Genomic DNA, 12,525 nt, shown 5'->3' with positions numbered 1-12,525 from the left:
CACCATGACATCACTTGTGGAGTCTGGCTATAAATGATCCAGTCATGTTTCTTGTACTTTCTGACATGAAGTATGATTGGACTTTGCTTGTGGGGTCTTTTTGGGAGATCAGCTGTTGGTGTGGTAGCTTGCTCATTGCTTTCAGTCTATTTGTAGCTATTGGAAGAAAGTCTTACTTTGTTATCAACACCTTTAGAATTTTATAATGCTACAAATTGTCCGTATCTCTTTTAATAGGTTTTTTTAGCATGATTATTCGCTCTTTATAACTTAAATAGTATCAAGGTGAGAAAAAAAAACCCCAACATTTTTGCAGCCTGAGCTGTTCAAATAAGCATAATTAAACTTTGAACTTAAATTTTTCTTGACCCTTAGATAAGCCTTTCACAGGCAATAAATTACCACTCTGAGTATTTTTGGTGAGTTAACAACTAATTGCTGTTTTCCTTTTTAACACTCTTTCATTGTTCACAGGTATGATCTACTTTTTCTCTCGGGTGATGTATCAGAATGAGTTAAAGTCAGAGCAATTCTTCTCAGCTCCTATGCTTTTAGTGTTAAAGATTGCTGCTTCTGATCCAAGCAACGACTTGCTTGCCTGGAAGTTTCTCAGTGTTTTTCTTCTGCCTCTCATGTAGGCTTCCATGTAGCCAGGCACTATTGCACTTTTTAATGTAATTTGGAGTAAATTTAAAAAGAAAATGTTTGAAACAGTGTAGTTCTTAACTTTAAAAATAAATTCACCTTGTAATAACCTGGCTACAGCGAGTCCGGTGAGGACTTGAGAGTTGTTTTCATGACGTTTCCTTCTAAAATCTGAAGATTAATTTGAGTCACCAAGATGGTTGGTGATCTGGGTTGCATGACCTGTGAGGAGAGACTGAAGGAGCTGGGCTTGTTCAGCCTAGAGAAGAGAAGGCTTCAGAGAGGCAGATTTGGAGCTTTCCAGGGTCTATGAGGAGGTTATTAAAAAGGCAGAGCCAGGTTCATCACAGTGGTGTATGTTGGAAGGACAAAAGACAAAAGGTGAGAGATGGAACGAGACGTTCAGACTGGATACAGGGAAAAGGTGGTGGGTTGTTTTGTTTTTCACTATAAGGACAGTCAAGCAGTAAAAGAGGTTACCCTGGGAGGCTGCTCAGCCTCCATCCTTGGAAGTTAAGACCAGACTGGATAACCTAATTAACCTGGTCTGACTTCATAGCTGACCTTACTTGAAGCAGGAGGTTGGACTAGAGACCTCCTGTGGTCCCTTCCAACCTGGATCATCCTGTACTCTTATGGTAGAGACACAATGGTCTTGGTGGCAAAGGAGAAGAATGCTTTCTTGGCCTTTGTCACTGCTTTGCCATGGGATTTACTCTGTGAGGCTGGTAACTCTACAGAGAAATCCACCTCTGCAGTATACCAGGTTCCTCCCTCCTCCCCCTCCCCCCCCTATTTTGTGCAGTTTTACCTTGTCTTTTCTTTTCACTTATGTGGCCTTCAAATGTGGATTCAAAAGGGACATGGTTTTTGCATCTGTACACTCAAAATACCTGTTGGGTTTTTCAGTAATGGATCATTTCATGCTGCAGTGAAGGTTTAAAACTTTGTATTGCAAAAATAACTATTGCTGCTAGAGATGCCACCAGCTGCTATGGTTGCATTGGTGTGAATGGGTGGAGAGGTAAAACAAGGCCATGTTTTGTCTAGTTGCAGGAAACATGGTTGACATAGCAGTTTGGTACAGCTACAAATGGTCATGTATCCGAATTAAAAATCTCACATTAAATAGTATATATGACTTGAAGACAATACCTCTGCCTGAGCCATTGAGGTAGTATTTTCTGTTTCTGTGTTTTGGTTTCCAAGGCTTGTGAAGCAAGCTGAGTAGGTTTAATAGTACATACATTTTTGTGACAGCACATAGAGCATATATTGATAGTTAATGACTCGACAGTGAAATATGTTGAAGGAATTTAGCCTGTGAAAGCCAGCTCTTGAGGTTTTTGTAATTATTCATGCAGATTGAAATGTCTGAAACTTACAAATAAACTGCAGGAAGGAGTTCTGTGGATTCAGTCATTTTTCAGACTGGTTTGACAGCCACCACCATTCAGAAGAAACTAAGTGGTTTGTATGAGTTCCAGATCTTCAGATGGGGACTTACTGTCTCTATGACAGCAATTACTGAAGGTCTGCTTTACTTTTACATGCTAGGGCTTTCTCAGAACACCTTTACTGAGACTGACTCAGTTAGAAAATTGGCATTGTTTCTGCATCTCCAGCTCCTTGTTTTGCCTTGTTTCTGTCTGCTTGTTTGGAGAAAAAACAAGTCTTGTTCCACAATTTTTAAGAACTATGTACTATGTCTATTCATTTCTTAGGTGAAGGAGAAGATCTCATGATCTTTCACATGTATTGTATCTGAAGTTTGAAGGTTGGGTTTTCTTATTCCTTCCTTTATCCTGCTTTATTTTCCCTTTAACTTGATGACAGTTCTGTGGACCTGACAGATCCGTTTTACTGTAGGTCATCCTTCAGACACCTTGGTGGAATGGAAGTATGCTCGCTAAGTGAGAACATGACCGGCCACCTCTGATGATGGCTAGTACAAATGACAGTGTAATTCTCGTTTTGGAGTAGCATTTAATAAGCTGCAATGCTCACCATGTGGGGAAAAAACCCAACAACTACCTAACATACGCATTTCTGTTCTACAAAAATAAAACCTGTTGTGGTGGTTCTTTAAGTGCTTTAATAGGAAAAACATTAAATACTAGAGAGCTTTCTATCTAGTACATAAATGCATTCAAAAAACGTAACTAGGAATCAGAACTGAAAGCTGAAGCCAGATATTTGGGTGGGACATTTGGCACTGGAGTTTTTAACCAAGTGAGGTAATGGATGATCAAGGGCAATAATACTTTGCTTTTAATGTCTTCGGTAACTGATGCCTTTCATGAAAATGTTTCCCCAAAACAATAAGGCTCAGAAAAATATGCAGTGTTTAATGAATGTGGTCGGATTAGGCAATTTAGTGATCCCTTCTTTCCTTGGGCTAGAATTAGGGAAGCATTTCCAGCATTGTGGTCTTGTTGCAGACTTTAGAAAGGACGTGGTGAACAAGTGTTCCCCTGTAAAGGACATGTCTGACTAAGCACTGGTATAGTTGGTAGCCATCAGTGCTTGCCGTCTTGTCATCGTTCCTGCCGGATGCCATTGTGTCAGTTGGTCTCACAGCCAGCAAGAGTAATAGTGAGATTCCTAGATCTTCAGTACTGGAGGACTGTGTTCCTTCAGTGGATAGAAAACTGATATGTTCCACAAGATATGTTCCACCTTGACTAACAGGACTGGTCATAGTTTGTCTTACTAGCTTCTTTTCCCAGTCTTATTTGCCGTAGCTGGACACAACCTCGAATATTTGATTTTTTTCACTCCATTTTCTTCTTTAGTTCTTGCATTAAATAATTTTTATTCTGTGAGCTTTCTGCTGTTCCTGGCATCCCTGTTCTTTTTTTCTGAGTACTCAGTTTTCCATCACTAGACTCCATCTCCTCTTTTGTCCTGTTCCTTTGCATCAGCTTCTTTGGCTCCCCATTCTAGTCTTTTGCCAGCCAGCCCATGTTTCCTCTGCACTGCGCATTGTTGTTGGATCTCCTTTTTCATTGTTTGCTTTCTTCTCTCTCAGTACTTCAATCCTTTATTAAGCACTGAGTAGACAAGTAGTTCTTTTCTGTTTGGCCCTGTTTGGTATCTGTGGAATTTGGTACAGGAGTCTCTTGTATGTTGTGCATTACACAAGTCCTGCTTTCGGGCAGATCTCCAAAAGGGAAAAACACTAATACAGCATTTTATTGACTGGTTTGGCAGTCTTGGATAAAAGTACTTTGGTAGAATGCATGCTACTTGTTGCTGTAATTATAGCATTAATGAATACTAAAGTATACCAAACATGGTATAAAGAAATGACCATCACTTTGAAGTAAAGGGTTAAAAGCTTGGACCTTACATCAGTGGAGCCTCCCACAGGCAGGTTATACTGAGGCCAAGGGAGTCAAAAGGGATCCCTGTTTTGTTTCAACAAAATCTGTTTTTTGGGACAGGTATAGTATTTAAGTTTTTGTTGATGACCTTCATTAGTAGATTATTTTTCATTTTTGAAGTAGATTGTCTGTTGCTCTCATTAATAAGCATTTTTAAGACTTGACACTGTTTGATGGATAGAAGAACTTAGAAAATAAAGGAAAAAAAGAGCAGGCAAAATGCTGTAGTAAGGAGCTATATTTCAGGATTAATGTTACCTTTTTTATTAATAAGTTATGCCAGTCTTGCAAAAATCAGTCTTGCAGTGTTTTTGCTAGGCTATTGCTCTGAGTTAGACCCACAGAAGAGTGGAAAGAGGCTTTTCCACCCTCACAAATAAATGCACAGAGTTCTTGGAGTAATTTTCATAATTTTACATGTTTGTCAGGTAAAGTTTCACTTTTTCAGCTAAACTGATCTAATAGCTAGCAGTTGCCAAATGGACAATCTCAGCCCCTTTTCTGCTGACCCAAGTGCCTTACTGATGATGCAACTGATTTATGGAGGATTTTGTGATACTGTCTGTCTTTTTTAAGCACAAAGTAATTCTTCTTGATGGCTTTATATTTGTTATTTATGGTAGCCTTTCAAGTTCTAAAAGTTTTAAAAATTTTAATTTTCTTAAATGACTGGTCTTGTTTTTAAGATTGAATAATTGCAAAGGTGGAACTTTTGCAAAGAAACTAGCCAAAATACAGCTCTCCCTGAATCCCATTGTTTCGCAGCAGTCTCACTCTGAAGACAGACTTAAATGTTGTACTCATCGTTAGCCCTACAAACATACAGGAAGGTTGCTGACTGCATAGTGTATGTGCAGTTTCTCTTCAAATATAACTCATGCACAAGGTGTATCAGTTTGTTAACTCTCGGGAAGGCTCATTTCTGCTTTATTCCCCACCCCAACCGCCCCTTTTTTTTGGTCATTGAGGACATAGAGATAGTTTTGAGGCCATTAAGGGCAATGGAAAACAGACAACTCATTCTAGAAATTCATTCTGTTCTTGAAGACTAAATGTTGATGTGCTTATTTAGAAAATAGTGTCCTGCTAATATTTGATTGGAACTTCAAGTAGGAAGCAGATGTGCTCTTAAATTATGCAGAAAAGACTGGTCCCTCTGTAGATATTATGCATGGAATATTTGGTTTAAATTGTAGACCTACAAATGTTGAAGATTTAGGATCTTTCTAAAGGTTTCAATGATAATGAAATACAAGTATAATCAAGTGTGAGAGTTAGGTACCTTTAAGAAAAGGGTATGTGGGTGTGTACAGAAACTCCCTTTGCATTAATGCATTACTATAGGGAAGGAAAAACCCTTGCCTGCAAAACTTACATGTGTTCAAAAAGTAAACTACTGCAGCAAAGGGCCTTTTCTTCCTGATGTACCTAAGTATGGTAAAAGTATTGGTTTGAAATACATCTGGAGGGAAAAGACAAATAGCTTTCAGATATCAGTTGTATTGTTGTTCTTAAAACACTCCTTTTTCCTTTTGAAGATCAAGTCCTTTTAATTGTATGTTACCAGGAACCGGTGGAAACAATTTGTGTAACTGAGATTTAACTGGTTTAGGGATTCATTGTTGGTAAAAGCATCATAGAACATAACATTGTCATATTAGTTAATAATGAATGTGGTTGGAAAAAAAACAATGATTTCTCTTTTTACAGAAAAACCTGCAATTGCTCCACCTGTCTTTGTATTTCAGAAGGATAAAGCACAGAAGGTAAGGAGATGTTGCTATGTTTTGTTTGTTTGTTTTGTTCTGTAGCCCTGGTGAGCAGCTGTTTGTCTACATTGTTTTGAAGTTGAAGATAGATAATAGAGCATTAACATTACTAATGGGCATAGGGTGAAGAGGTACTGGAGGGCTAAAAGTGGGAAGATGTATGATGGCGGCATGAAATGGGTGGCTCTTCAGACAAAAGATGGACCAAATCTGGGAAAAAAAGTATCTTCAAAGCTATATACTAAAGGGAACACAAGGCAAAGGAGTGCTGACAGTTGCAGTTGCATGGGAAAACGACAAAATTTCTTTTTCTGATAATAGAGTTAAGAGAAAGCAAAGAAAACCATGGTCTGGATTATTGCTTTTTACCTCAGTATATTTAAATGTATCTCATCACTTTGGTTAGTAAGCTGTGCCATGTGTTCCTGTCCCCTGCCTTTGGGTCTGTGGTAGCAGTTACACAGTGTTGAGGTAAGTTGGAGCTGTGCCGTAATCTGCTGGAAGGTGTTCTGTGGTTGAGCTTGTGTTGAACCAGGAGGCTGATACAACTCATCCTGTGGCTGCAGAAGGAGTAGAGCTCAGGAGAGAAATGAGAGTTGAAGGAAGGAGCAGGACCTTCCCTGTAGCTGAAATTGCTATTAAATTGAATTAGATGTAATAGAAAACTGTGGCCACGTGGACCAAGTGCAGTATAGTTTGCATTCCTTTTCACTTTGAAAGTGACACACAAAATGTTATGGGTGAGTGCTAGGGTGTAGTTTTCCTTACCTTTTTTTTTCCAAACAGTAAGTCTTCCAGTTTCTTATATTTAAAAATATTTTTAGTAAAAGAAATGGATAAGAATTCTGCCTGGTTTATAGTAAAATCTGCCTGGTTAATAATAAAATAAAAAGTAACATTTGGGGGGAAAAAAAAAACAAGGTTACCCTTGTTTTAGCTGAAGCTGGTGGGAACCAAGAGAAGTGTACTCATGTACACATGATTCACTTTTTGTTGAATCACTGGATTGTTATATTATCTGTGCAATCAGAAAATCTTAAATGTTTGAATAGAAATACTGAACCATTTTGCAATTGGTAGCTTTGCTTTGAAACAAGTACCAGGCTTGAGCTTTCTCACAGGTTTAGTAGGGATATTCCTCAGCCGGAGCTTGAAATCTTTTGTCAGCTTGGAAAGGATTTAAATTTGCTGTTCTTCTAATATTAGCTAATCAAATTAAATATATCTTAGAGTAAATGCTTTCGAGACGTTCCCTCCAATTACATTTTTTTACAGTGACTGTTTACATGTACTTTGGAAGGAAGGGAGTGCTAGTATTTATGTTATCGGTTTGGATCATGTTGTTTCCTTCTAGGAAACAGCTCCCAGTCACCCGCTGTTGCTTAGGCTGTTCCTGAAGTCCCTTCTGAGTTGCACCATGGTGAGTTTTCTCCTCAGGTGTCCTTTAACCTGGCAGTGCTTCTACAGTTAGTCTGGAAGCAGTGATCGTAGCAATGTGCAACCCAGGCAGAGCGATGTGGTCCTGTGCCCTTTCTTTGCTGGCCTGGTCCTTCAGTGCTAAGCTGGCAGGTCTTGTGCTCTCAAGTTCCTTCACGTTGTACCTTCTGCTTCTGCACAGAATGCACACCTTCAGTGGCCTGCACACAGTGCGTGCCTTCACTGTTAGGCTGTGTAAGCTCCTATATTGGGCTGTGGGACAGATCTGTTGCACTCTGGTATGTCTCAAGAAAATATTTGTAAAAAATCTTAACTAAAGGCTTAATGTCTCTGGGCTGGCAGAGAGGATCCAGGGTTCCAGGGAGAGGGATCTGTGATTTAGTCTTCCCAACTGCCTCTGAGGATGCTGAGGACTCTGGTGATGCTGAGTAGGTAGCTGTGTGCAGGACAGCCTCTGCCAAGGCACAGCCAGAAAGCCTGCCTGGTGCGCTGGGGTGGAGGCACTGTGTGTGATGAGGCCTGTGGGTGAGCCAAGGATCTTGAAGGTACAGGGGTTAGAAATGAGTTAGGAATTGATCTAAATACGAAGTGGTGGTGGTGCTCGAGAGGGGGTTAGCCATGGTCAGTATGGGCATGGAATAGGTCTAGCCTGGCTGGTGAACAGGGCATGTTCCTTGAAGCAGATCATGAAGAGTCTACCAGTGGCATCTGTCACTTGGTTGCCAATTTCCAAAGTGTAATATATCTAGTAATAAACATAAATGCTTATGTTAAACTGTGTAATGTGTGGAGATGTACTATTTTCTTAAAAAGGGGGAGGGGGAGTGGTTAATAATCATTTTAGTAGCTTATACTGTGTGTATTTGAGACTGGAGAAAGAATGATAGAAGCATCAGTTCTGTGATTCTTGCTGTTTTATTAAATAAAGGGCCAAAGCCTACTTGTTGCTTGTGCCAGTAGCTGTTTTTTGTAGTGTTGATACAATAGTAATAGAGTCAGAATATGGTGCTGTCAGCCAAAAGTAACAGGCACTTAATGTATGCTGTATGTATCAGAACCTAGCATTCAGCCAGCTGAGTGTCCCTTTAATCCACTTAATCAAGTAAAGGTGACTCGGGTTGAGACCTTTCACTGTATTTTTGAAAAGCCTAACAGCTAAGTGTTACAGCTAATGGTTAACTCCATTACTGTTTCCATACAAGGTGTCTGGGTATGTGCATTGCCTGCCACAAAAGAGTATTCTTATTAAAGTTAACAAGGAAAAATCTATTAACAAAGGAGTTTTTCCTAAAACATTGAAGAAAATGCAAAAGTAACTTCAAAATAGTTGACAAACAACACACTTCTAAAATATGTAATTTCTCTATGTAAATTACAATTTTAATTTAGCAAAATGTCTGTCTAGTCAAGTTGGCTTTCTTCTGGAGCTGTAAGCAAAGGTGTTCATGGAGGCTTTTCAGCGCCAACACAGCAATCTGACAGTAAGCTGAGAGTGAGGAGAAGGCATTGCATTGTGTATTCAATTCACTGTCCATGATGGTTGTTTAGATGTTTGTCTAGTGCTCTTCTGCATCAAACAGGACATCCTGAGCAGAATTACTTTGTTGCAGCGTCTACAGCCCCTCTCAGTATTAGGGCCGGGTTGACATTGTTCAGTGCTCTTAACTGACTGGAGCTAACATTATTTTTCTAGAAATCTCTACTTAAGTTTGTGCTTGTCAGGTGTCAGACATCTCTTTCTCCATTAGAGGTTGGAAAATATTCAATATGTTGCAGGGCAAAATGCATACTAGTCTGGAAACTAATTTTTGAACTGGTTGTTCCAGCTGAGGTTGTATACAGTTTAGTAAAACATCCGAACCTGCAGTTTGTCGTGTGTATTTAGAGAGGACAAAAAGTGCATGGTGTTCAGAATGATGCCTCTTAATTTTACTTTCAGTAAGGATGTTTTCATTGTTTCCTTTTGCAGTTAAAAAGACGGGATTAGTCTATCTGTTCTGATTTTTATTATAGATATCAATTAATGGTGGATGTAAAGTTGGCTGTTTCCACATTTGTTGAGTGAGTCTCCATTTTCATTATTTGCATATCTCCTGAACTCTTTGAGAACTATTTTTACAATGTATGAAGTAGAGAGAATTCTTGCAAATATCTGAATGATAGCATCCAAATATCTTCCTTGTTTATACACTGCTATTCATTTTTCTGACAAGCAGAGCTGCTAGTGCTGACACTAGTTGGAAAATTGCATCAGCTTAGGAAGTCTCATAGCTGTTAGGACTTCATGTTGCTTTCAGAACCTCGCTATGTTAAGCATAGAATATTACTGTTACTCCATTATTTATCCCAATAACTTATACATGAACTATACTGTGCTTTTCATAGCACTTTTTGAATTAAAGATTTCAATTGATAGATACAACTTTTTATATGATTAATTTTTGTCACTTGTTAGACTTGTGTTTCTGCGCTGAAACTAATTTTAACTTCTGCCATAAAACCATTTCATGGCAGTTTCTGGCCATAGGTTACTTGAAGTCATTTTATGAAGTTAACTTTTAACATGCATTTCTTGTCAAAGTATTCTTGCATTTTCACATTTTTAAGTAGGTAAAATAGCTCAAACAAATGTAACCAGTAGTGTTGTAAAGAAACAATTTGTCCAAAAATGCTTTTAAAGTAGCGTTCTTTGTTCTGCAAGTGTGAGCTGTGGTCTTGCAGTCATTATTGATTCTCACAATACTAGGATCATCGTGACTCCCTAGTCATGAGTACTACAAAAGGTAGATACTCAACTCAGATTTAAAAATATTTTTGCACTTTAAAACGAGCCATTGTCTATTATGTAGCTTGCACCTTGTCCTCTTTCCTCCACCAGCCTGGGCTGGGGGTAATGGTAGAATATAGAAAGGAACACTTTATTTCTAGATTGTTACATAACTACTTTTGGTTGGTGTACTGCTTTCTGTAGGTGAATTGGTAGTGACGAGCTTTTAAAGGTGGCTCTGAAGGAAGGCAATTTACACGACACTTGGGTCATGTCCCATACCTACGTGATGCTGCCAAATGATGCAAAGAGTTTAAGGGGTAACTGGCACCTGGGTCGTAAAGGTAAAGGCGTAGTTCTGGAACAAGGATTTGCATCCTTAAGTTATTAGATCTGTCATGAGAGTCTCAACTGTGGAGCTTTAAAAATAGTGGTTTAAGTGACCAGAAAGGTGGCATTCCTATGTAGTCTGGAGAGCAAGATCATGAGTTTAGAAAAGAGAAAGTTGTTTTAGACAAAGTAGGGATCAGTTGAAGTCCTGGTTTGATGTAGTGTGATTTGGAAATGCCTGTTTTTTGGTAGTTTGAGGAGGTGGATGATTAGAAAATGTTCGTGCTATGGGCATGACTTGTAGGTTTAGGATGGTGGCAGAGAGAGAACTGTGGAGGAAGTAACTTGTGTAGGGAGAGGCAACAATATCTGCTTTTACAAGCTCTCTTAGCATCGTTAGCACAGCTGCCAAGAGGTTTTGTTAGGGAGACCTAGCGGAACTGTGTTGTAAGTCAATAGTACACTTAAAGAGTTAAAATTAATGCTTAAGAGTTCATAATTGTGAATATATTGCTACTTTTGCACTTAGAAGAACAATCATAAATGTATTTGGAGAGGACAGTTGTGCAAGGCAAAGCAAAGAGGAATATAGAGAGGCTGATAACGTCAAAGGCTACTGAGAATGCCAACAAGAGTTGTCCTCCGCTCTAAGCAGGTAAAGATTGTGAAAAGATACACTGAGAGTAGTCTTGTTGGGCCATTGGATATGGGGGGCTAGTTTGGGGAAAATGGGGAAAAGAGGCATAAATAGCACAACTTAGAATTGGGAGGAAAAACTGACCTAAGGGTGTTTGTGCCAGTCATTATAAAAAAGGAGTATTATTTCCTTGCCTATATTCGGTGCTTTTAGCATCATGTTAATCTCAGCTTTTATGTATTTCTTCATGTCTCTCCTTATTTCCTGCGATGCAGAGAAAGCCAAATCTCCAGGTAGACTTCTATGTCTGATTTAGTCTAGGTGTGTTATTTTTGTGTTTTAATAAAATAGGTGGTGTTTGATCTGGCTGAGCAAGGTGAGTTTGTGTAGGTGGCTTTCTAACATTATTAATCTCTCCATTGATCTTTGCCTTAGTGTTTAAGAGACAGGAACAGATTTCTGCCAAGTTCTCCCTAGCGCTGTACTTATAAGGAATATTTCCTCTAGAGAAGAGGAGGCTCAGGGAGAGACACAAATCATAGAATCATAGAATCATAGAATCATACAGGTTGGAAAAGACCTCTAAGATCATCGTGTCCAACCGTCAACCCAACACCACCATGCCCACTACACCATGTCCCTAAGGGCCTCATCTACACGTCTTTTAAATACCTCCAGGGATGGTGACTCCACCACTTCCCTGGGCAGCCTGTTCCAAGGCCTGACCACTCTTTCAGTAAAGAAATTTTTCCTAATGTTCAATCTAAACCTCCCTTGGCACAACTTGAGGCCATTTCCTCTTGTCCTATCGCTAGTTACTTGGGAGAAGAGACCAACACCCACCTCGCTACACCCTCCTTTCAGGTAGTTGTAGAGTGCGATGAGGTCTCCCCTCAGCCTCCTCTTCTCCAGGCTAAACAACCCCAGTTCCCTCAGCCGCTCCTCATAAGACTTGTGCTCCAGGCCCTTCACCAGCTTCGTTGCCCTCCTCTGGACGCGCTCCAGCACCTCCATGTCCTTCTTGTAGTGAGGGGCCCAAAACTGAACACAGGATTCGAGGTGCGGCCTCACCAGTGCCGAGTACAGGGGCACGATCACCTCCCTATTCCTGCTGGCCACACTAGTTCTGATACAGGCCAGGATGCCGTTGGCCTTCTTGGCCACCTGAGCACACTGCCGGCTCATGTTCAGCCGGCTGTCAACCAGTACCCCCAGGTCCTTTTCCTCTGGGCAGCTTTCCAGCCACTCTTCCCCAAGCCTGTCTATCATCAGACATAAAATATTGCAGCAAAAAGGAAGAGAATGAACTGTTCTTCACCAGCTCCAAAGAACTTTGAACAAGAAATTAGATCAGAATTTATGAAGTTAAGAGATTAGAAAACACTTTCAGTAGTAAGCGTGACTGAAGACTACAATGAATTTTAAGAGCTTGCAGTTTCCCTTGCGTGTCCTTTTTTGAGAACAGCTGTACAAACTTCTGTCTGGAGTAGTTTTGGTTTGACAAATCCTTGAGGCCTTTGTTGGTTTTATCTTCCATGACTTAACACCACATAC

At 39.8% G+C, this 12,525-nt stretch overlaps 1 protein-coding gene across 5 annotated transcripts in view; it reads left to right on the top strand.

The window, feature by feature from the left end:
• The window catches only part of RANBP3 (RAN binding protein 3), a 59,406-nt gene that overhangs the window by 4,781 nt on the left and 42,100 nt on the right, over positions 1-12,525 (top strand). For all 5 annotated transcript variants that reach the window (XM_075175779.1, XM_075175777.1, XM_075175776.1 and 2 more), the window contains exon 2: positions 5,742-5,797. In XM_075175779.1, coding sequence (XP_075031880.1) covers positions 5,742-5,797 — 56 coding nt within the window. The remainder of the gene's footprint in view (positions 1-5,741; positions 5,798-12,525) is intronic.

This window comes from Calonectris borealis, chromosome 28, assembly GCF_964195595.1.
Source record: "Calonectris borealis chromosome 28, bCalBor7.hap1.2, whole genome shotgun sequence".
NCBI classification, from domain to species: domain Eukaryota; kingdom Metazoa; phylum Chordata; class Aves; order Procellariiformes; family Procellariidae; genus Calonectris; species Calonectris borealis.
This window is presented reverse-complemented; position numbering and strand designations above follow the sequence as displayed.